This window comes from Chelmon rostratus, chromosome 2 (genome assembly GCF_017976325.1).
Source record: "Chelmon rostratus isolate fCheRos1 chromosome 2, fCheRos1.pri, whole genome shotgun sequence".
Classification (NCBI taxonomy): domain Eukaryota; kingdom Metazoa; phylum Chordata; class Actinopteri; order Chaetodontiformes; family Chaetodontidae; genus Chelmon; species Chelmon rostratus.
In genome coordinates, this window is record NC_055659.1 from 15,765,323 (window position 1) to 15,790,911 (window position 25,589).

Consider the following 25,589-nt stretch of genomic DNA (forward strand, 5'->3'; position numbering starts at 1 on the left):
ACACACACACACAGTCATTCACGCCTCTGCATACTGCCAGGAATCACAACAGAAATCATCATGAAAAAAATAGGAACTTATGAGAAATTCAACTGCTTATTTGAGTTTTACTGTTGACATTGTGGGTTCAGTTCGGTCACATTGCTGGGACTTTGTCACCACACTGAAAGCCTTTCATGCAAACACAGACAATATTAGTTTGGTAACTTAAAGAGAAAGACATTCACAAAGACAATCTGGTTTCATATGTTCAGTGTGCACTGTCAGTGAGACACGTACATGACCAATATTGTATGGTGTCAAGCAAAAATGAGTTTATTATTTCTGTCTTCAAGTATGTACAGCTTTTGTGAAAGAGTACCGATGAGGACGAGGTCAGGAAATGGCGAAGAAAACAGGTGATACAGCAGGCAAAAGCAATCATACACCTAGCGTTCATTGCAAGCATTAAAGAGATCAAAGACAGGAGTTACTGTGTAAAGCACAAAGAAAATAGCTGCATAGGAGATGATCTCAAGAAAACAAAAAAAAAAAAAAATCTATATGTTATCATAGTAGAAACCACTAAGACAAATATTCAGTTTAACTGAAAATATTGTCAAACTGTGCAAATGTGGGAGGATTTTAAAGGAGCACTCCAGAGATTTTACATATAAAGTTCAGTTTACATCACAAGAAGCACTACTTAGTCTGTGAAACCTGTTGTATAGTGTCTCCTGTGGCTCTGAAAAATTTGAACACACTGAGCCGGATTATGGGAATTGTAGGTTCCAGCATTTCTGGAGCGTGACCCATACTCTGGACTAAAAGTCAGCATACTTTGGCCTCTTTTAACACTTTAAAAAAAAAAAAAAAAAATCTGCCTCTTGTGAGTCATCCAACTCACAAGGAAGTGCAAAACTAAATCGCTGGATTACCCTTGTAGCTGTGAAAAGCATGTCAGAACTGAAGGAGCTATGAGTTGGGAAACAGGCAACAAAGAGATCTGAATAACTGCTTTGTTAAGTTCAGTCTGTCGTCAGCACAAACAGCACTAAAAAATTTGTCTATAACAGCTCTCTCAGTTTTGAAAAACTGTCTGACTCATTATACCCATCCTACGTCATACATTTTTGTCACAGCTTTGTTTCTGCAGATGCATAAAAACACTGATGCATCCAAGAAACTATTCTTCAGAGAGAATTATAGAAGTTATAAAAGAGAAGTATTGCAATAACTGAATCTGTGATGGGGTAGTGGTTGGTGGAGATCTTTGAATTCAGTCCGCCATAATACACACAATTAGCTGTGTGAGCCAGATGATCTAGTGAGGGCAGCATCTAATAAACATAATTTAGAAAACCTATGCATTGTACAAATAACATGTCAAACAGTTGTGGCTTCTCAATAATTCACATTCTTTGTGTGCCTCTAACATCATCGTATCATCAACATTTATCAAACAACAACCAGCCACACAGTAATCTCTTAAAAACCACAAAGGCAACAATATGTAAAGCTACAGATTGCATTAGTAGAGGTATGGTATGATTATGATTTTGACTCGTACGTTGAGTCCTTCAGCCCTCCTTGTCGTATGGTTTCAATGCCGGTTTCTCTTAACAATATCCTCCTGTAACTCACCACATCAACCTGTGCACATTCAGAATATCCGTGTATTCATGCAGGCCGTGGTGCAGGTGGTAGAGCAATCCCACAAGGAAACGTCAGTGAACAAGATTTCGTCTTACAATCTGTGATATTTTATGAACTGCAACATGACCAGATTATAGTGTTCAATTATGTTTTGTTGCTAAATTAAACATGTTTCGATCCACATTCATTATTCAAATCACATAATTTACCTTTCAAGGTGAAAGCATATATAGAATATCTAGTGTCTGCTTTGAATCTAAATGCTTTTCTTCATAAAATTGAAACTGCAATTCAAGGCACTCTCACAGGTGTTTTTCCCACCTGAAGATAAAGTTCAAGTTCATTCAAATCTCTTAAGGATATTTCAAGCGCTTGTGCTGGAAGCATTTCATCGATGATGAATGAAACCTATCCTTGGATTGAGAGAGCTGAGTAAAGCAACCGGTCCTAGTGACCAGGATGTCAAGTCTTCACAGTGACGGCATGATGGTGGCTAATAAGGTGTTGCATTAAGACACGTATCTGCAGCACCAACCTATGGATTATCTATCTAACTGTACAAACACAGGAGCTATGTACAGACTAACAAGAATTCATATATACACACGGCAGCTTATATATGGGGTGATATGAGCAACACAAACATGAAGAATTTTTATAAACACAGCATGAATGACCAGTACATTATGTACATTCAATGGATGGTAAGGTACATACATAAGCAATGACAAAAATCTGCACTTTTAAGCCTGATTGGGCTGATTATACATCTTTTAATTGTACTACTACCATTACACTGCACTCGAGGATTATGTACTGCAATATGGACATGAGGTATGTTGATGCAAATGAAACAAATAACATAAAACTCCAGAATGGAGACGAGTATGTACATATGGTCAAATTCATGCTGGTTAATTATATACAGTATATGCACATAAGATTGACTAGACCTATCATGAGATTTCTTTTTGGTAACAGAATTGGAAGACACAATGCTACTCAAATTAGAGAGTCCTGGCTTTGGGGTCGGGTGGCTGATATGATGGAGCTCGAGCGGGGCTGGGGGCGTCCTGGGCTGAGGGCACGGCAGGAAAGGCAAAGACTCCTGCAGGAAGGGGGAAGTGAAACCCAGGCCAGTGGCCGACCGGGAACGGTGAGGACAAGGCCCTGAACGGAGCAGGAGAGCGTAGCTGATTACTGGGATGGGGCGCTGTGGAGGGGGTGCTCATCATTGTTGACCCAGGGCTGTCAGGCCATGACAGGGGAGGACTGCAGGCCTCTGGACCTGGGGTTGTCCATGATGATGCCTGAAAGGGTTGCATAATGGCAGATAGCACACTTAAAACTAAGATGTAAACTTTTCTATTTTGTCTAGCTTGAGGTTATTCAGTGTGTGTGTGTGTGTCTGTGTTTGTGTGGTTTACTTTTTGTTATTATTGTAAATATATTCTATATGTGCTACTTGTTACTGTTTGCATTGTGAACTAACTTGGCACTTCTCTGCAGAGCTATACTACTTGGAGTGAAATGTGCTGCATACATTTCATTTCCTTTCAGTATGATGGAAAGGAAATCTGTAGTGCACAGATAGCAGAACAAATAGCTCCCAATTTACAGGAAAACCAAAGAAAAGTTTTGTCCCTGTCTATTCTTGGGTTTTGAAGCTCTGCAAGCAAACACAACTTCTCCATTTCAGGCCTCATTATTTAGCCACAGCGGGTATATATGTAAGACTTCCCTGTTTTATAAATAACATTTCAATAAAGGTTGTTTAATGTTTTAATCATTTTTGTTTCTTATGACTACAGGGCTTGTTGAACACAAGCTGGTACACAACCAGCATGATACTCACATCTGATGCACTAGTCAGTTGTCCATGTGTTCGAGGCACAACTTGATCCCAAAGCTGCTGCCCGGTGATGCTCAGAGAGTTAGTGCGCGCCCTGTGGGTGACAATGAGAACCTCCTGGGCCCAGTCGTCCATCAGCCGTTGTAAGTCTTCAGGCAGGTTGTTTTCATTGGCACTCATGGATGCACCAGTGTACGTGCCTGTCTTGTTGTTGCTGTTATTGGCCTGAGCTTGGGCCAGTCCCATTACTGGCTGATGAGAAGGAGGCGTGGCACCGGCAGGCGGCTGCTGTGATTGATTGAAAGCCCCTGGCCCGGCTCCAGACCCTGAGAGGACACACATTCACACATACAGTGACACCATGTTTATTGAGCTAATTAGACTGATATAAACAGGATTTTGAATGAATTCATTCGAGACACCGTAATTCTACATACTGCTGCCACGCTCTTTGCCAAGACACAGTCGCTTCAGTGTTGACCCTGCAAGACAAAAAAGATTTAATACAAATAATCCTTCCCATTGGATGTAATAATGTTCAATAACAGGATGTTGTGCAAAACAAAGCTGCTCAATACTGCCACAAAACAAAGGACCAAACTAAAGCCAAGCCAGCTAACGGGTAAACCAAGCAACCAGGCGCCTGAAACAAGACAATCCATTTATTAGCAAAGTCATGCAAAGTGTCCAGGCACTTCAAAGTGCAATGTTAGAGCATTAGAGAGACAGAGGTTCAGAAGAGATGAGAGATTAGAAATGTTCTAGCAGATTTGGATGAATGTAGCATGCAGAAGTCCCGTGCCTAGTAATGCAGGGTGCATAAGTCACAAAAATGTGTGTGTTATAAGGTGGATAACAGCACAAGCATCAGTTGAAGACACTTGAAATGTAAGATAATGGCCAGTGTTATTAAAATGAATGTTGATTATCCAAACCGCCACTAAACAGGAATGATGAGTAAAGTGATTAAAAATCGTAGTGGGCCAAATTCTTGCTCTTTCTTTGTTTGGAGAACATTGTGTTAAAAAAACACAGAATCAATCAAAATCTTTACTTTGAAAATGTTTATTCTTCAGGGGTTTGAATAAGCAATATATTTCTGTGCACGCAAAAATATCAAGATAAATTTGAGTACTAAGGACGAAGCAAAAGAAAACCCAGCAGTGTTGCAAGATATTTGGCAAAGACAGAAAAAAAGATACCAGTGAGCGAGGAGTAGAAAAATAGAAAATATGGAAAACAAAAAAGTGAAGCTATGCTGGAAGAGAGGAGATACAAACAGATAGACAAAGACACAGGCCCACTGAGAAATCTAGCTCGTGGCTTGCTACTCGATTTATAGGTCACTCTCTCGGATGTTTGAGGGTAATTAGACCAGCCTGTAGAGGAGTATAATCAAAGAAGGAAGAAGACACCAGGGTAAGAAGAGCACACATTGAAAGAGAATCAAGAGTTTGTTATTGATGCTCTGGTGTTTAGAGTCTAGAATTAGTGGTCTGTTCAGTGAAGATGTTCTGTTGTGTGTAGCTGGTGATCACCTTGTCCGGGCGGAGCGTGTGTGCCGGAGCCATCTCCATGTAGTCCAGCGTAAATGTTATCAGAGGACAACGAGCCCTTGAGGGAACAGGGCTGCTGGGTCTGCACGGGCTCTGAGGTGGAGGTGGGGAGGTGGCTGGTGCATGACCGCGCCCTGCCGTGAGTGGGGAAGGACCGTTTGGCCGGAGAGCCGTTTAAACTCACTGTGGGCTCACCTGCACCTGTAGCAGCACCTAAACACACATGCAAGCATCAGAGAGGTATTCTCCTTGCTCTTGCTGTAAACATTCAACCCATAATAATGGAGTTTCTGAGAGAGGACTCACTGGATCTGCTGGAGTCACTGCTCTTTGTGGTGACATTTCTAAACTGTTGAACCAGGGGGCTGAGAAGCTTGCCAGGCTTCAGTCTGTGCTTGCTGGACCTCTTTCTCCGGCCGGCGTGTGGCGCAACGTGCGAGAGACCCAGGCCAGGAGGAGGAGCTTTGCCGAGCCGTCGATAGAGCAGCTCCACTTCCCCTCGCTGATTGGCCTGCAGCTCAGAGATCTCCCTCAGATGTCTGAAGGGATGGAAGCAGGAATATGCTGCTCACTTAAAAGCAAAATGACAAGATGTTTTCATTTAAAGACAATAAATGAGGAAAAAAAGTAGACCCCTTGCTGCACTTACTTCTCCCTGAGTCTCTGTAGTTCCCTCTTCATGTCCGAGTCCTCCATCTCTGAGTCATTATCACTGCTGGCGTAGGCCGAGCCGTGCACGCCTCCATGCCTGCTCGGTGAGTCAGAGCTCTGCACACTGCTGCTGCGCCCTGAGCGACGGAGGAAGGCCACTGCCCTCTTCATGAGGTCACTTCCTCTGCGCTCGGAGCGAGTGTGTTGAGACGGGGTGGCGGGAGCCAGCTTTGCGGGGCTGCTCTCAGCCCCAGAGTCTGATGAGAGGAAACGAGCATGGACCGTGACGTCCACAGGGACCGAGGGTGAGGTCAGGGTGCGAGGCAGGGAGCCCCGCTTGGCCATGGAAGGAGGTGTGTCCAGGTAGAAATCAGGCGGGGCAGAGTAGCGGCTGCAGCGTGTCCTCTGTGTAATGTCATCTTCAGTGCTCACCACAGAGAAACGGCCAATTGTGGTGGAGGCAGCCATGACCTCAACCTGAGGATGTTCCCCGCTGAATCCTCCAGGGTGCGCCGGTGAGGCAGCGCTGCTCCAGCTCCTTTGCTTCACATCTCGTCTGTTGGCCACTTCAGGAGGAACAGAGATTATCTGACAAAAGCAAAGAGCAGACCGGGTGATGCTTCTGTAAAAGCAAATGCACTTGAGGTAATCTGAAAGACAATTCTAAATATCCCTCAAATGTAAGAAAAGTCTCCCTTTTGTACCTTAAATCTTCCTCTGGTTCCAGAGCAGGAAGCAGAGTGAGGAACGTGCCTTCTTGACAGGGAAGCTGAAAAGATTTCCACAACAGTGAACACTGTGGCACTGCCGTGATCAACTAACAGTGAAACACAAGTTGAGTTAGAAGTTAATGATGCCAGTGTTGTTAGATTGATTAGTGTCTGCTGTACATACCACACACGGCTGAGTCACTCAGTGTGCTCAAACTATCCATTCTCTCTGGAATTTGAGGCTAATAGAGGTGACAGGATGAGAGATGAACAAAACACAGTCATGGGAAAACTGCAACACAATCCATTAATCATTGTCCTGTTACGTAGCTGTTAATATCGTCTGGTCGATGTCTCTCATGAAATCTTGCTATGGCTCTTGTAAAAGCAGTACGGTTTTTCTTCAAATTCCTTATGCAACTAAAGTGTATGTCCATGTATCCAAATGGTATACAGTATAGTTAAAATAGTTAAAACCTGACGTATATTTTCCCTGAAAAATGTAAGTCACTGACAAGACATTGTTAAATGTAGAGTCTTCCCCTCTGTGCAAATAGTTCATTTTAATATACTTTATAGTTTTTGGTGTATGCCAAAATATGTTCACTCTTCCATCAACATTAGACAACAACTAAATCTGAAATATTAACATTTTCTGGTGTTGTAAAATGTTTGTTTACATTTTAGTTGCTGTTCTCCAGCTCTCGGTCATATCACACAACCTTCCCCAGCAGGCTGATACAAAATTCTAAATGGACCTTGTGGTGAAATGATTTTGTCAACTGCTGCTGCAGTGGTCAAGAGTGAAATTTCAGTCAATTTTTAAGCCAATAAGGATGAGAAGTCTTTCAACTGTTGGAAAAAAATTGGAAATTTGAACATCTACAGTTTCACAACAACTGGGCAAAAACCACGAATTGAGGGAGACACAGTGATACGATTCGAAACAGCGACTAATGGACCATGTGCTGAGATTGTTTTGTCAGCTGCTGTTTCCAAAGTTGAGACTAAACTTTAAATTTCACCTGAATGTACTGTAATATCCTGCAGCTGTAATTTATCTAAAATGTAGTTTTAAAAGGTACTGATTATTGTACTGACCAGCTGTTCTCCTGCCCTGTAGCGTCCCTCCCCCATCGGCCCTGGCGTGCTGTTCCCTGACCCTCCTGTGGCGCTGTCTGGACCAGGAGGAGACTGGATGTACTCGGTGCCGGAGCCTGGTGTCTCTGCAGCGCTGCCTGATGGATACATGGGAGCATATTCCTGGTAGAGCAAGTTCCTTAGTTTCTCATCCAGTGTTTTTATCGTGCTGTCCACAAAGCCCCCGCGGCCCAGCCGTCCCTCGCCATCTGACTCGCCGGGCCCTGCGCCGTGCTGGGACGGTGCCGGGCTCTGGGGTAGCGAGGGCACTTTCGTACCCGCCACGCTAGAAAACGGCTGGTGGAGCACCACAGGCTGCTGTGGACGCTCGCTCCGCGTTGCAGAGGCGTAAGAGACAGACAGCGGCTCTTTGGCTGAACCTGGCTCCTGGAGTGGAAGAGGAGTGAGAGGAGACCCCCCCTGTAAACCGCTCACATCCAGAGACAGGGGCATGACCAGAGGGCAGCAGGGTACCTCGTCAGCCACAGAAACGGGACACGTCATGTCAGACATCTGCTGAGCTGCATGGATCGGGGAGATGGAGCCCAAAGGGGATCCCTGGGACTCATCAACTGTGAAAGACGTATGTGGGGATGACGGGGGCAAAGTTTGAGCTCTGGCTGGCTGCGCCTGGTGAACACTGTGCTGCACCGAGCTGCCCGTAGGCTCCACTGACTGAAGAGTCGGGGGAGCAGACACTGGGGGAGACAGTGTGGCTAAGAGGAGGGGGTCTGTGTTGGACATTATTGGAGGGCTGCAGAATCCATACACATCATAGGTGAAACCTCCACTTCCACCTGACATTGTGGAGGATGAGCCCTCTTCTGGAGGAGGAAAGACATGAAGATGAGAGAAAATTCAGTTTAAAAACAACTTTTATGTTAAACCTTTTAGAGCTGTCTTTCATGCAGCTGCCACAAAGTGGTGCTGTTGTGCCGTGAAGATGTGAAAGTTTGTGCTGAAAGTGCTCCACAGAAACAAAGTCACCTCTGGATGCAGGAGGCCTTGCAGTGCCACTGTCAGCAGGCTGGGTGGTGGCTGAACTCCCAGGAGACTGCGTAGCTGTGCCATCAGATGGAGTCTCCTGGCTGGATGTGGGCGTCTCCTCCACAGGGCAGATTATGAACCATCTCTTTCCTGTGTGAAGAACTGCAATCCAAGAAACCAGACAATTACCACCCGTTTTTTTTTTTTTTAAGTGAATGTGACAAATGCAAAAAGGATTTACTAGACATGCAGATGGCTACATTTTTGAATGAGATAATTATTTTACCGTTCTGCTGATAGACAGGCTGAGGTGCTCCAGGCTGCTGACTCTGTGTAGCGAGAGACAGATGACAGTTAAGGCAATCTGCAACCTGCCACTCTGTGTTTATTTATCATTTATTTATCATTAGCCATATCCATTAATATGTTTCTGTCCATGTCTTAATGTACATTTAAGCATGTGTAGTGTATCTGTACAGACTTTATTTTTATCTTTCTCTACCATCGTCTTACCTCTCCTACCAGCCCTTCACAGATTTGTCCTTGTTGAGGACTACAGCTCAAGTTGGAGGTCCTTTCACCCTCTGTGTCTTCATTAAGCATGTCTTCAGCTTTATCCACAATGTCCTTCAGCTGGTCAATAAAGATCTCCTTCTCTAAGAGCAGGATAAAGCCATTCTCTACCTGTGGGCATACAGTTTTTAAAGATGTTAAATAGTGTCATAAATATAACCAACAAACTGCAAACTTGTTAGATCAACAAGGTTGAACTAACCATGTAAGTCGCAATTTCCTCTGGAGCATCTCCATCCAGATCAAATTTAAAGGTCACCATTTTGTGGTTGTGAGTCTCCAGCTGGCATTCGACCATTTTATCGCCAGTGTTGCAAACCTGTGGGGGCAGGTTCCAATTTTACGAACACACTAACAACACCTCATCAAACACACTACGCTTTTTAAAAATATGCAACTTGAACTGTCACAAACTGCATCATGGCTCACATTGAGCATGCTCAGTCTGGGCTTGCTGGTCTTCTCTTGTCGGGAACGTGTGCGGGCAGACTTGCGGTGGTGTTTCCTGGGTTTTCCGTCCCCCTTCCCCCCACTAGCCAGGCTGTCATAGCCATCACTTGTTTCCTTACCAGATGCCACATCAGAGTTGAGACTATCAAAGAAAAAAGTATAAAACACTTAAAAGTTAAAAATAGAGTTATAAAGAAAACCTGTAAAAGGCTGAAAGTTAGTGAAAAAAGTGACACACACCTGTCATAGGCGTAACTGGGTAAAGATACTGGTTTCTCCTGAAACACATCCTGAAGACAGAAAGATGGGCAGGTGCAAAACAGTTAGAAGAGCTCTGTAAAATTTATTTTGTACAGAATGGATCATTACAAGACCATAGAGCACTAGTATTAAGGTTAATGTGAGCTATTGGCTTTTGACCTTAAAGGGTTATCTTGGTCTCAGGTGGAGAGGCTAGTTTCAAGATGGAATAGAGGTATAAAACTGATGTGAATGCAATTTGGAAAGCAACCTGTGGTTTGAACGTGCTTTGAGAGTCACAATTAGATGTCACTGATGCAGGGCAAATTTTTTAAGAATATGCATATGCATATAGATCAGTCTTACAGATTGAATGTGGAAACTTTGGCTTTATCCCTACCTCTACACAGGCCTCTTGTTGAAGGGTGCTGGATGCAGATGTCGACTCGAGGTTTTGCTGAGTCGTGGCCAGGCTGGCACACTCAGACACTGACACTGTTGTCTGGCTGCCAGCAGGCTGCAGAGCAGAAGCTGGAGCATGAGCAGGGGCTGCAGACTGAACCAAGGCTGGCAGCGTGACGGGGACGGGGGCAGAGGCTAAGCCTGCGACTGATAGTTTGAGTTTTCCAATTGCAGAAGATGTCTCTGAGCTAGTAGATGAGCTTTTTGGTGGTTCAAAAGTTGGACCGGATGCAGAGACTGATGCTTGAACTGGGGCTGAAGTTGTGGCTTTAACAAGGGTTGAAGCTGCAGCTTGAGACGTGGCTGCAGCTTGAGCTGATCCTGGGACTGGTGGTTGGTTTTGTGCTGGGACCAGAGCTGGCGTTTGTGCTGGGGCTTGAGTTTCAACTTGGGCTGTAGCTGAGACTGAAATTGAGAATGAGGCTGGGACTTGAGCTGGAACTGTAGGGGCTACAGTTAAGTCTAGTCCAGCTGCAGTAGTTTCTGCCTCTGCTCCACTTGCCCAGAGATGATTCTGAACAGCAGGTAAGACAGGGTGGACAGGAGCCAAAAGGTGAACATCTCCCAAATTCCCCTGTGGTGCAATCGCCTGTACCTGGAAGAAAAGCACAGGAAATTATTCATTGGTTAATACAAATATTGTTCACCTCTAAATCTCCAAACGCATGCCCTGCATGCATTACACCAACGACTAAGACACATTGCCACTTTAGTACTACAGATTTCTCATGACCCAACCATTACAGTGAGAACTGAGTCACATATTCACCTGGACAGGCTGCTCAGCCAGTTCCTGCTCAGGGTGGGGGGCGGGATATGGGGTGGGTTGTACCTGGGAGAGAGGTAAGGGATGGGTGGTGTGGAGGCTAGTGAGGTTTGTCTGAGATGCGAAAGAGCCGCCCTGCTGCTGGGACATTGCGGGGGACATGGCCATGGCAAGAAGTGGAACAGTGAGTACCACATTGGGCACGTGCTGAGGTGACGACAGTGGGGTCTGAGGGGTGCCGAGGGTAGGTATAGAGGGAAAGGCAGCATGAGGGGTCAGAGGAAGGGAGGGATGGCGAGGTGAAGGTGAGAAGTGAGAGCTAGACATAGGAGGACCACTGCTGCTGTAGGCACATGGCAGAGGACCTAGAGGGACAGGGGGGGGCTTGATGCCCCCTGTTTGAACAACAGGATATGGTGAGGGAAACTGGGAGAGAAAAAGGGAAAATGATATAAAATAAACAAAAACAGCTTTGATAGAAATAGCATTCACACAGGCCCTTCATGTATGATTCACCCTTGTAACTTATATTAAATTAACTTTTGTACGATGTTTTTACCAAATACTGTCTCTACCTTGGATTGATCGCGTGTTTCTAGTGCTACCACAACGCACCTGTGTGCTGATCTGCAGAGGCAGGAGTGGGGGAGCAGCACTGGAGACTGACTGTGGAAAACTGGTAGATATGTCAGGAGGACTCAGGTGAGATGTAGGCTGGTCAGCAGATAACAGCTAAGGAAAAAAATCAAACATTCGCTTTTCACTTTTGCTGTGTGAGTGTAGGTTTTTGTGATTGAAATACAGAATGAAACTGACAAGATATTCTGGTCTAAAAGCTCCAGTTTAATAAAGGTGAGCTGCAGGGCGGGCAGACTTAATGCGATTCAGCTATTCTGTGTGGTTTGCAGTGTATGGTGCTGTAGCCCACGGTAAGTTATAAGAGATGATGGCTCTACCTGGGGCAGGACAGCAGCTGGTTGGAGATGGCACTAAAGGGAGGGAAGATAAATGGGAAGGCGACACAAAGCACATGAAAAGGCATTCACATACACACACATATATACAGTACATGATGACGCATTTAAAAGGGAGCATCAGGGGCACTTTTTACCCACCTCACCTGCCCTACAAATAGTATGTTTTCATTACTTTTGAACTTTAACATTTAACACTGAATGATAGAATTAGTAATTCAGCTAATGGATGTCAGAAAAGCATAAAGAACCATTAATAACTGGACAGATGTTCAGCCTTAATGGCGTAGCTTGCAAGCCTTTAGCTAGTTCAAATTTGCTGTTTAGTTTAGATCTACCAGCAATCCAAACACACTCAAATTAACATGACCTTGTCAGGCAGCTCTGAGCTAGCTGCGAGGGATGACTTTCAAACTTGTGACATCGAATTCTGCTTTTTGTGTCTCGCTACAGCTGATGACGGGCCTGTCGCAGCTAGATGCAAGCAATACCTGCTCCTGGCTGGGCTGGGCAGTAAGCTGCGGCTGTAGAGTGGGGGCTGCAGCTGGGAAGCTCTGTGCTGTCTGTCTACTCTGGTGCACAATAGGGGCTGGCGTAGCAGGAGCAGAAACTGTCTGTCAAAAACACATAAGAGAGATCACATTTATTGGACCCTGGTTTTAGGTATAATAAGTCATTATCATGTTTGCTTCAACAAATCAAGCTCAAGGTTAAAATGTGCAGGGTGTCGAAGCTGGGGTAGTCGTGAGCAAGAAAGCAGAGAGGCTGGCAAGGTTCAATAAGGCAAGCTACAGGAAAAGGGAAGTTATAGCATTCATCAGCCATACTGTCAGAAACTGTGCTAGCACGTTATTTTAAATACGCTGCCACGCTCTTTTGCTATGTTAAAACCCAACTAATCTAAATCAGAGAAATTTAAACCCTTATTTTGGATTAGGCAGGAGCAGAGACCAGGTGTGGGGCTGCATTTGCTGCCATCGTGTTAAGGCCAGAGGAGCGAAGCAACTAGCAGAATCATGAAAGATGCATCAGGCTGCTGCTATGGCAGGATTTAGCCTACATGATACCTCCTTCTCTAACCTACCAGTGGATCTGGTCTGCCTTCACTGTCATACGGCGACAACATCAGATTACTGTCCAGATTTGGACAAGAGAAGAGTGGGACGTCCAGGCTCTGCCTCTTGTCTTTATGCTCAAATACTGAGGAGGCATTACCCCCAACCTCCCCGTGGCTGTGTATTGGATGATTAGCAGAGAGGGTGGGGGAACTGGTCCTGCGACCGACGATGTGATGGAGACAGTGGTTGAGAAGAGTGAGATCTCCACCTTCATACAAACTCCGTGGGAGCACAACTTGTGAGGGTGGGGAAAGATGTGAAGGTGAAGACACGAGGGTTGTTTGACTGTTTGATGGTGGGGGAGAGGGTGAGCCCACAAGAGGAGGTACAGGGACTGGAGGAGACCTTGCCAGATGAGGTGATGTGGGTGAGCCTGGCTTAGCGACTGAAGTAAAATGGGCGGATGCGGAGAAAGAGCGTATATGTGTGTGTCCCAGAGATCTGCCTCCCTTTGTCCTATCCCTCTGGAAGAGAGACATGCAAGCCTGGCAGTGGCGGTGGGACTGAGGGCTGTGTGGGACGCTCAGACGGAGCTCCGAGGGAGGTTGTAAATTCAGGGGAAGGAGAGGTGAATTGAAATGACTTGCTGAGTCATGATGAAAGCGTTGATTCAGGGGCAAGAGAGGAGATAATAATGGCGGATTCTGGGCAGAGGATAGGTAGTCTGTAGCATGCAGTGAGTTTTTTGTGCTATTTGTTGAAGCCACATCCTGTGATGGGCACAGACAGGGGCTCGGATTCATCGCCTTAGTGAGAGCGTGGGTCCTACACCGTAACATCTCAACCAGGGAGGTGCTTCCACGCCTAAAACACGCCGTGCTCTCAGTGACGAGCAGGCTGTCGTGGCATACAAAGGGATCACTGTAGTGACGCTGATCAGGTATTATTAAAAAAAAAAGAAAAGAAAAGTGGTGTTATTTGAGAAAACAACTCAAAAAACAAATGAAGGATTCAAGAAAGTTGCCACAGAAATAAGAAATGCTTGCACTCACTGTTTGAGACTGATAAGGCCCCTGGTGCAGTTGTGCCACAGGTTGTTGATAGGCCCCAGGATGCAGCTGACCCGTGGTTTGCTGGTAGGCTCCCTGGTGTAATGGAGTGGATGTTTGTGTGTAGTTTTCATGCGAGGCCTGTGCTGTGGGTTGCTGGTAGGGCCCCTGGTGCAGCTGAGGGTCAACCTGTGCAGGAGGACTGTAGATCGGCTGAGCTGCGGAAATGGGCTCTGGAAGCGACTGGTAGGGGCCATTTTGCTGATTGTTTAGATCATCTAATTGCATGGTAGAGCCCACCCCGCTGTCAGCTGCGAAAACAGAGTGAATAAAACATTACAATTCACCACGATGCCCTGCAGGAAGGACAGACACCGAGGAAGGGCAGAGGGAGAAGTGGAGTAGCATCTCATTAAAATTCAAAAGCTGGGTGACGCTGTCTCATTGATGACTAATAGGTGTTACTCAGACACTGCAGTTGCCTTCTCTCAGTTGCTCTTTTACATTCACAGATGTCAGTTTAACCATTTCAAGTCAAAGTCAGTGTAATTTCCTGTTAATGGCTGAATGAGTTCTAACAGTGATTGGATTCATTCCCACAGGCTGAGGTTGTATGTATACGACACATTCACGTGTGCGTCTAATTGCAGGTTCTCACATGTGGCAGACGTGGTGGCGGGGACGGTGCAGATCAGGGTGTGCTGCTCCACCTCTTGGTCCTCGTAATCGGTCGTAGCTAATGTGGCTGCCTGTGATACACCGGTACCGGGCACCTGCAGCAGATTCTGCTGCGCCTTCTTCACCACAGCCTCGCCATTTCCTGATGAGACAGTCCGCTCCCTCCTCCATTTGATGAGAGCCACGCGGTCCCGGATGGACTTCCCGACTATCTTCACATCACAGTCCAGGAAAAAACCCGATTCCACCTACAGGACACAGGTAAGATGTACAGTGTAACTCAGAAGGAACTAAATCGTGGTTGTAATTCAACACCTTCTATGATAAATCATTAAATCTATATTCTATTTTTGCCCTGAACCACAAAGAACAGCCTTTTCGTGCCTTCCCATAACTTCACGGAGCAAAGATCAACTGATAAGTTGCTCTGGTTTCAATCAATACAATACAGCACATGCCTCAAGCCTACCATTACAGACATGACCACTAACCCACTCGCAGTTACCTTACATCTAATTACAAGGGCCCGAGGTTGTGCTCCAAAGGAAAGATGACTGCATTATTACAAACAGGAACCTATGTGGTGGAATGATACTGTATAGGTAATAATCCACAGTGAGCTGTCATATATCGAAGGCACCTCATTGCATTATGTCTGCTACATCACTGTGTGTCATTGTGCTCATACCACAGCCACTTATCACAGGGAAAAAGAGACAGTGTGTTGAGGTCACCGTCCAGTTTTTTTCAGTTTTTTAACCCTTGCTCGGGCCTGTTTTATCAATGGAAATAAACTGGTGATGTAGCACAACTAGCAGTACTGTTGCTACGGTTACCTGCAGCTTAATATTCCTTACGCACTGACCTATTTTTGAAGGGGCAGAAATGAGTGTGGCTCATGAGGCTATGGCAGAGTCGACAAATGAAGGCAGCCTGTGCAACAAAAGTGCTGTCTGGCCTGTACCAACAAAAGCCAAGGTAAAAAGAGAGCCATTGAAACCCGCCTAATGAAAAGGGCTACCCATGTTGTAACATGTAATAATGATAAACAAGTGAACACCTCATGGCGTAAAGAAAGTGTCAAATCTACAACTATTGTCTGTTCATATTTACCATTTCTTGGGCAACGACCTCTGGGACCTCGCTCACCAAGTCAAAGGTAAACTCAATGGTACCAGTGTCCTTGTACTTCCCCTTCAGCTTTTTAGGGTCCTCAACCCACAGCTTGAGAGCAATGGATGACTTCTTCCCATCGTCATCTTCATTGAGCTCCACCCTCACTCCTGTATCCTCTGCAAAGAATGCGTGATTCAAGAGGTCCTTGATGGAGTACCTGCAGGAAACACACAAACAGCAGCTACAGACCTGCAGTAAAGGTCACTATAAGCCTAACCATGCACAACACACAGAAACATCAACTGTGCCAGAGCCAAATACTGGCATTAACGTCACACTGAAGGAACAGAAACAAAACAACAGGGTAAGGGTAACCTCTACCTACATACAAAATGTGTCACAAGCCCCGAGACACTGTCAAAGGTCCTGGTCCACTTACCTTTCCTCCCATCTGTGACAGATACATTCCCCGATTATTTCCTTAATTTCTGGGTCACTGACTTTACTGTAGCTGGCAGGTTTCACCCCCTGCAAAACAAACCAGCATCAATATGTCTCAACTCACCAACTAACACGCTCAAAACAGCAGTGTATAGGGCGGAACAGAGGAAGTAACGACTGTCTGCAGTGTCAAAAAACATTAATGACAAACTCCCCAAAAACTCATTTGCTCCCAGACATCTCAACTCTGGGGATTAAGAAGCTGCTGGTGTATAAGAGGACTTTGGGAGGGCTGGAACGCTAAGTCGAGTGATTAGTCAATCCACAAAGAACTGATTAAAATTATGATGACTGATTCGCTGTAGGAGTCATTTATCAAATACAAGTACCAAACGTTTGCTAGTTAAAGCAAGACTTTGCATCCACTGAAGGCAGAAATAACACACTCTTCTTCTTGCAAATGAAAGGTGAATTCCTAAGAAATAAAACACGCTGTGGAAGTTTATGCAGCGTCAGCCTTACTTGCTCTTTCCAGTATCTTTGGTGGCTAATGTTCGAAAGCTATCGGTAAATATCGCTGTCTAACATTTTGCAGTTAATTTATGACTCATCTCCACTTCTGACATTTTCAGATTTAGCATTTTAGCTTGCATTTTTTACTTGAGCTAAGTGTTAAACAGTAGTTTAACTGTAGTTTAGCACTTAGCGTTACTCCATCACTGTCACTTTGTAGCCACAGTGGCTGCAGTCCAGCAAAAGTTACACAGTTCTGCTTTAAAGTTGTCATTTACATCACTATAAATAAAGGTTGTGTTTTGGCTGCTGGTCAGACTAAATACAATATTTTAAAACTTACTTTTACTTTGGCTAAATATGGTGGCTGCTGTCTTCAGTTTTTACATTTTAAATAATGCCTGGTTCATTAGTCTATTAAAAAATGATTAATTGATAGTGAGAATCATCATTTGTTCCAACTTCTGTGCATCTATCCCAGACCCACACACTAATAGTAACTGATTTACACTATTAAAAGCAATAAAGCCTGCATTTAGAAATGAATATACATGGTTAATGTCACAAGAAATAAGAATTAAGGAGAAATCTGTGGTAAACACATGGCTGGGTCTTCAAAAATGACATGAAATAGTTGTAATAGCTTTAGTTTAGTTTAACAGCTTTAAATGTGAACTCACACTTGTGACTTTGCGGTAGATCTGAGCAGCGTTTTGGCACTCAGAGTAGGGGTATTCTGAGGTGGCCATCTCTAGCATACACATCCCAAAGGCGTAGACATCCACAGCCTCATCATAGTGCTCCTCATACATCTCTGGGGCCATGAACTCTGGAGTGCCTGGAGAATTAATGCAAGACAAGGTGATAAATTACAAGCTCGCATTCAACTTGTTTCATCCTATTTAAGTACGATCAATGTCCGTGTCGAGGACTGAAATCCAACACAGCTGCTTGATCACAGTCCTGAGAATGGTCTAATCACTCAAAGGACGGACGAGGTACATATTGGATGTTCTGTGCAACTTTAGCACAATAAGATGACGCAACTGTTTCACAAAATATCAGTCTTATTTTTCTTTTGCATTAAATGATTTGAGAAAACAAGATTAAACAATGTGTAAAAATATAGGGCTGTTGGCTTCCTTAAGTACACACCTGGAAGGATCTACTCATTGATGTCTATAACATTTAAAATAAAACTAAACTTAAAATTAAAACAACCTATAGATTTGTACTTTAATAAAAAAATGTGAGCTAGTAGTATTTTAAATGGCCTATCGAAAAACTGACATTTAGACACATCAATTTTTCATGGTTTAGATTTTCAAGCAGCTGTAATCAATATTTCTGCATTAACGATCAATCGCATGATAACCTGCATGTGGCAGGGGTCACTCACAGTCAGAAACTCTCAGAGGAATATCACTCGACTCAGCCCCCATAGATCCACAGAGCTTTATATTGTCTTTCAGGTCACTGCTTTGGTTTTAAGGCAACTTGTTTTGGCATTATCGCATCTATGTTGAGCTCTAAAAATCGGCTGTGCACTACCTGCCCAACACCAAACAGTAGACAGACACTGTTAGCAAGTGGTGAACATGGTGGTGCATTTAACAACTGAAGAGCCAGATATTTCCCTCAGGAGTTGGTGGGGACCAAAACAGAGGTAAAAGGAGAATGAAAGTTAGACTTATAATCATCATCTTACCACAATCACAATTCCAAATTCATGCTAATCTTGCTCTGTACCTGCTAAAGGTGTAAACAAGCAGCAAGGGCCATATCGCCTAACCCTGTTATTCAGTCAAGGCTAAGGTTTAAATTAAAGATTTGGTTCACAATTCAATAAAACAGAGTCTTGCCAACCAGCTGATGACTAACCAATAACACTTTTAGCAAAGGAGGCCCTCTTCAGTGTCGCCAGGCCCAGGTCTCCTATTTTGACAGAGCCTGTGGGACCAGTGATGAAGATGTTGTCGCACTTGAGGTCTCTGTGGATGATTGGAGGAGTCCGTGTGTGGAGGAAGTGGAGGCCTTTGAGAATCTGCCTGCACCAGCTCCTCAGAACTTTAGGCTTCATCACCTTAAAACGCTTCAGATACCTGTGGGAGGACGACAACAAACCAGGACGGACATTTGCTTTTCAAATCACATTGAAGGGTAGAGGACAAATCGCCATATCAAGGTCTGTCCCCACCAGCCGCCGTGGTGATAAAGCGGAGTCTGTGCTGCAGATTGTTATTGCTTTCATTAAGCATCAGCTGCAAACACAAAGTCAATACGAATCTCTGATGACTGCTCTATTCTCAAACTAATCTCCTCACACTGACTGCCTGAAAACTTTGTTTGCCCTGACCGTATGTTGGATTTGCGATCGATGAGCTTTAAGCAAGAAAACAACGCTAAAATCACAGTTATTCACTTTTTTTTTTTTTTACCACAAACAACATCTTGGAGTTTCAGTCTCTCTAAAACTCCAGCTCTACATTTACTGTAATGGTGTGGTTCAGTTGGTATGAAACTTGATACACATGATGCTGACGGTCTAATGGTCATTACTGTAAGGTTGTTTTAAACTGACTAATAGAAGCATCAATAAGAGACTCATATTTGTGTCTAATGATCAGTGATTTACAGTCAAATATAAGGCTGAAAAGCACACGTGAGCTAGGATGGGGAGCATACCAAGACATTTCAAACATACCAATTAAGATAATTACAGAGAACATTTTTTATGTGTATTTTCAAGTGGACTCTCACGTTTTTAGTGTCCCTGAGGTCATTAGCTCTGTCACCAGAACGATACACTTCTTCCCTTTAACCGGCGATTCCCAGAAGTCATAAAATCGCACAATGTTGGGATGCTGGAGAGCCTTTAACATCTCTGCCTCCTCCTTGAACCTCTGTCTCTCCACCTTGGACAGTTTCCGTTCCTAGGGAAAATGGAGGAAGACAATTCATTTTTAAAAATGAGAAATACCAAAAACCAAGTTCGCCCACTCATTTTTTTTTTCAGTATTCTGGAGCCTTATCAGAGGAGCAGCTCCAGCTGTGGTCAATTTGTCGAAATTTAACAGGTTTGAGGAGTGGTGGAGGAGGAAGGAGGGGCTGAATCATCATCATTTTCAGTGTTTTTCTTCTATAAAGTGTAATGGAAGAGATAAAATACATTTTCAACATCCTGCAAATCGTCTGGTGTAGCCTCAGAAGTGGAGATGTGTTAAGAACTGACTGTGGCTCATGTTTAGAGTGAACACAACTTTGGCATTTTGAGTGTGTAAATATGGGGGTCTGAGCCATTTACTCTTTATGTTACCACTGTGTATATAACACACCCCACCACAACTATGAGTGGAATCCCGACTACGTTTCAGAGGAAGCATAAGCCTTATTTCATCATGCATTCAGTCACGACAGATAAGCAAATGATTCAATTGCATTTTTAATCAGAAAGGGTCAAATGTGCCACTGGTAATAAAAAAAAGACTATTAAAGGTTTATAATGGCAAGATAAGTTATTTTCCATCACAAAGCCTGAAACATCAAGATAAAACTTTGACACACAGCAGTTACTGCGTACAATTCCTCAGTTTAAATCTTCTTTGGGTGTACGAGCCTGAGCAAATCTGTGTATACTGGATCAATATTTTGGCCCCTGCCTATCCTCAACTGTTGTATAAATAGTAAAACAGCTGACAGCGAACATCCTCTACATTTCTGTTTCTCTCCAGTCAGCATGAGGGATACAAGCCAGGGGCTTCAGCCACGACAAATGCTACACGACCTCCATAGATAGACACATTTTAATGACGGCGATGAGGGCGCATTTAGTGTTTTCAGTGAAGACAATAGCCTCCTGTCCATCTTTTGGCATTGATTATTGACCGATGCTGGAATCAGATTTCATTCGCAGCCCATAGTGACCTATGCAGTGCACAGCCCAATGCGTCTTGGATTACGCGCAGCGTTGTGACGGCTACACCTCCGGCCTCAGTTACTTTCATAATGCTGATTCGTAATGACAGCAAATGCGTTTCAGTCTGGCTCATCTCTCTGTCCATATTGTCCAGTTTTCCAAGGCGGTTTACATGCAGCTCATTAACGATTCTTTGCAGAGAGAAGACCTAAGCAGGGTGTGGCCCTTACAGCACATTATCAGCTTTACTGAGACGTCATCTTGCCCAATAAAAACTGAGTAAGAAAATATATTAGCAGCACCGATATTTGTATCTAATGGAGTGTGGAGTGGTGAGGATATGACGCTGCAATTAATTTAAATATTAGATCACTTGTTTTGCTGTGTATCAAATACTCCAAATCTTATGCGCTGTCCTTAGCTGAACCCACCCTTTCCCTCTCCGCTCGCTCTCTGTCTTGGTGCAGAGGGCTGCATCAGCAGGATTCACTCTCCAGACACATCTGTGTGGCACTACCACAGGGGTATAAATCCATGTTTAGTATTCATTACTAAGCAATCAAACAAGACAAATGGTGTACACTAGTGAGACCCAGATCTCAAAGTGCTAAAATGTTTTCTCATTTTCAGGTCAACAACTTGCTCAGCAGATGTTTGATCATCATTTAACGGATAAATAAGTAACAAGACGAGTGGTCTGCGTTGCTCGATACCAAGGCAGCAGCTCTTCTTCATATCTGATTTACAAATCTTTCTCTATGAATATTCACGTTTTCTGCTGTCTCACTCTCAGCCTTTCCCCCAAACACACACACACACACACACAGCACGCGGGCGGTAAACGATCTGAGTTACAGTGGCGTTTTGTGAGCGAGGCACACCGGCGCTGAAGGGCAAGGCCTCACCTCCGGGGACAGAATGGTTGAATCATCACTAGATCTCCCCTAAGAACTGCTCAGACACACACACACTCGCTGTACATATGCACTCTATACTATATACATTCTGCAGAGCTCATCATGCATGCATTCCTGTCCTGACACACATCAAAAAAAGTACTCTTCCTCTTGAAACTTCAGTTAATAATGTAGAAGTGTTTAAAAATACCAGTTCTCGCTTTCTCTCTCGACAGATGAGAACTACTGGGGAAAAAAAGCTGCAGGCACACTTTAAATCCCTTTAAATCCCTAATGAAGACTTGAAAACTGAAGTTCATGTTTTACTCCTACATGAGCAACACTGAGTATTACTTAATACTGTGTTATTAAATTCAAGTTACAAACGCAGCGAGCCAAGGCTGAATTGTGGGATGCAACCAGGAGACGATGAATTATCTTGTGCACAATCAATTGGAGGCTGTAATTCCTACAAGGATTGATTGCAGTTTCACATCCAAATGAGCCTCATTACATGTATATTGTGGTGTTAACGTTAACAAAATGGAGAACTTCAGTTTTCTTGCCTCACTAGATCTAGACCGGTGATGTTGCCAACAAGAGCTGTGAGATAAGCACAAGGTAATGCTGATTTGATTCCATGTCTGAATTGAGTTGGGCTCTAATTTTTACTACTTATTCCCTCGGGCCTGACAGGGTGAACCTGGATTCCGCAAGAGTAGGAAGACAAAAAAAAAAAAAAGAGCATCAGCTCTGCACGCTGTGAAGCCGCACTAAATCTATAATATCCTGCTGCAGGGCTGGGCCTCAAAGTCACAAACGTTACTCTCATTATGGTAATTTAATGTGAATTAAACGTTCATAAAATGATGTTGAGGCGCTGACTCAGCCTGAACCAGCCCGGTCCCCTAGAACATAAGTACCAACCAGTGCGTCGACTAAAAACGATTCAACAGCAAAGCAGCTGTCATCAAAGTTTGATTATTTTAAAATTATATTCCTGAAAAAAAGTTGCATTCTGCTGAAACACACTCGATGGGCTGCTTATATGGTTAAGGCAGTACATTAACATGGCTTTCCATGAATTTCGAAGAAAAGAACGTATATTACGAGTTCTCAGTAAACTTTTCTCAATGAGACTAAGAAATCTTCCTCACATATCAGAGACTTTACACATGTCAAGCACACTGGTTCTGTTGCAACCTAAGTCTGTGTGTCCACAGTATGTTCTGTTTAAAAAACAGGTGACTGTGCCTCTGTTTTATTGAATACTGTATAATGTGAAAAAAAGTATGTGAGGTATATATTTCCCCTGGACAGACTGCAAAAGCTTAGCACATTTTGAGCCCTGAAAGGGCAACCGCCGTCTTCAGGTCTGTCTCCAGGCTAATCTGTCTATCACATGGATAGCATCTAAACTGATCATTAGATTACCACATACACAGATTAGTGATACAGTGAGCACTCACTGCTTTGAAGCTGTGTGTTTATATTAGCCCCATGCTAAAATTCTGACTAATTACAGTGTGTACAGTTCATCTGCTCACACCGTGCATAAAGGCTGAATACGGCTTAGCAGGACGACTTCAGCTCAGGTCCTTTATGAATCAAGACAGTGTGCTGAAGAACAGGAGAATATAGACATCATTAATGGCTTTGGGTGACAAAACTAAATGATGGCAACATTTGAGCTAAGAATAATGTGAGGGAACAGCGCTGAGCAAAGTAAAAAGCTACGTGATTGACAGACCCTCTTCCTCCTCACTGAGCCCGGTGACAAAACTCTGAACAGCACTTTTCCTCAGTGAGAGCGAACATTACAATGATGGCTCACTAGTAAAAACATTATGGAGAACAGGATGAGATAACACAGTATCTCATGTGGGTGCTGTCCAGCCTTACACCTCAGCACTATGAGATTTTAAAGGCAATGGAACAGAACTGTATTTTGATGAAAGTCCTGTTATCAATAAGACAGTATGTAAAATGTGTGTAACTGCTGATTGGTTAATCAAATTTAATATGTTCCTCAATGACGAGTGTCTGAACCTGGTGAGAGCAGAAGAGCAAAATGCAACCATAGTGCCCTGGACCCCTCCTTCATTACCTGAGAGACCCTGGCCTGAGAGATTGTTAGATGTGATCTGGTACTGGTCTTTGTGGCTAGATATGTAGACTCCTGACTGTCTCACCTTCAAACGAATGACTCTACAGTGTGATTGAACTAGTCCTTATAACACATCCAGGAAGATCCAAATGCTGGATCCTGAGCACAAGGCAACACTTTTACACATCACACACAGGCGGATTATCTGACGTTGGATTTGAATGAGCAGTGAACCCACCTGGAGTTCACACCATGCCACTTCGACCCAGGTGTCGGTGTCAAGACCTTTATAGACGGTCTTGAAGGACCCTCTCCCCAGCTCAATGTCGAACTTGAGGAAGCGCCCCCCAGGTGAAGTGGACACCGCCTTCATCCCGGGCTCCTCTTCGTTCTCGTCACTTCCTGATTTACCTGTGACATCCGTGGGCGCGACCTCTGCCTTTGGCTCGGTTTCGCCCCTGTCCCTCTTCTGCTCGTCGGCGCTCAAGCTCTCTGTGGCGCTGTCCTTCGGCCCCACCTGACTCTCCGTGCTCGAGGTCTCCCCGAGGCCCAGCCGGGTCCCGTGCAGAGCCCGAGTCCGACTCCGATCAACGATGGTCCGCAGGTCAATGGTGAGCACCGAGCTGCTGTTGACACACTCCGGCGTGTCCACCGGCTGCTCCTCGGAGTCGGACACCCACAAGCTCCGGCGGACGAACCTCTGGCGGATGAGCCCCTGGTAGTCTGTGGAGGGGTACGCGCTGGGGTCACTCGCTCCTCGCAGGGCTGCGTTTTGGATGTTGACATTGTGGTCTGTCCCGTTCTCATAAACAGGCCTGTGGGCATTTGCATTAATGTCCGAATCTAAATTGGGCGCTGAGGAAAATGTGGATCCCAGCGGCGGATCTTTCCTTGAATCTTCCGCCGAATCCATCCCCGGTAACTTGTCAAACACTCACCGGCGACATTGTGCAGGGAAGATGACGAGCATGCTGCTCTCCTGTGGTGGTGGGAGAGTTTGCTGCCTACCTGCAACCCTCGCGTGCAGTGACGCAGTTCGCCAGCTCAGGATGTATGGCCTTATACCTTGAATTAGTTTGGGACGCGCAGCATCCCCACAAAATGTCCAGCTGGGAGGATGCGTGCGCCGCTCCTTGCCACCACCTCGCGCCCCGGTCCACCTTGCTGCAGTACAGCACGGAGATATTCAAGTTAAGCCTGATGTCATTGCCAGTTCAACCTATGAGCTCACGAAAACAGTTTCCTCCACATTGCATAAGGTCCCCGCTCCAGCGCATACTATAAAAATGTGATTTGTTCCGCAGATCAAATCACATGGCCTCCGGTGGACAGGCCAGGATGTTTAGGCTGTGCTGCGCACTAATCCACCCCAAAGACACATCACGGGATGGGCAAGTGCGCAGCTGTCATCCCCCGTAAAGACGCGGCCACCCGGGCTCCGGTTGATGCAAATAAATCGCAGGTGTTCCGGAAGAAAATCTGACTAAGTTCCGAGAAGTGTGAGATCAGGTTCTCCGCATTGTTCCTTTAACTGTCCGCACGTACTTTCTTCCTCTCCATGCTGCTGTCCTGTGGCGGAGCGCAGGATCGACAGAAGCGCTTATCAGATTATGCCCACTGCGGCACAGTTTCCCCTGGAGCGGGCGGCTCTCGGCGCATCTCTCGTCCAGCTGACACGGCCGCTGTCTTGTAAACGCAATCTCGCTCAGGTTTGAGAAAAGTCGAATATTTCACGGCACAGCCCACGCCCCTAGCAACAACACGCATCCAATGCCTCGGCACGCTTTTAGGCGGCACCCTCAGCCTCCCCTGACACAGG

General features: G+C 44.8%; 1 protein-coding gene across 1 annotated transcript; it reads right to left on the reverse strand.

Annotated features, from left to right (window-relative positions):
- Positions 1-382: 382 nt before the first annotated feature.
- Positions 383-24,687, reverse strand: wnk2 (WNK lysine deficient protein kinase 2). The gene is made up of 29 exons (XM_041951969.1): positions 24,009-24,687; positions 19,612-19,784; positions 18,733-18,953; positions 17,532-17,689; positions 16,337-16,425; positions 15,895-16,114; positions 14,762-15,029; positions 14,107-14,414; positions 12,488-12,610; positions 11,979-12,011; positions 11,638-11,754; positions 11,026-11,448; positions 10,195-10,851; positions 9,795-9,844; positions 9,534-9,696; positions 9,307-9,423; positions 9,045-9,215; positions 8,818-8,860; positions 8,532-8,693; positions 7,506-8,368; positions 6,589-6,646; positions 6,399-6,463; positions 5,693-6,282; positions 5,350-5,582; positions 4,990-5,256; positions 4,768-4,866; positions 3,925-3,969; positions 3,491-3,813; positions 383-2,945 (listed from the first exon to the last, which is right to left on the reverse strand). Exons 1-29 carry the CDS (start codon positions 24,681-24,683, stop codon positions 2,643-2,645), a joined length of 7,017 nt encoding a protein of 2,338 aa, XP_041807903.1. The 5' UTR covers positions 24,684-24,687; the 3' UTR covers positions 383-2,642.
- Positions 24,688-25,589: the final 902 nt, after the last annotated feature.

Bases quoted from the DNA above. Each gene is read 5' to 3' on its own strand.
- wnk2 (XM_041951969.1), bottom strand. From the start codon at position 24,683: ATGGATTCGGCGGAAGATTCAAGGAAAGATCCGCCGCTGGGATCCACA. The intron at 18,954-19,611 runs GTGAGAGTCCAC...GTCCTCCCACAG, and splicing joins ACCTCAGGGACACTAAAAAC to GTATCTGAAGCGTTTTAAGG. The intron at 11,755-11,978 runs GTAGAGCCATCA...TTTTTTCCTTAG, and splicing joins CAGCTGCTGTCCTGCCCCAG to CTGTTATCTGCTGACCAGCC.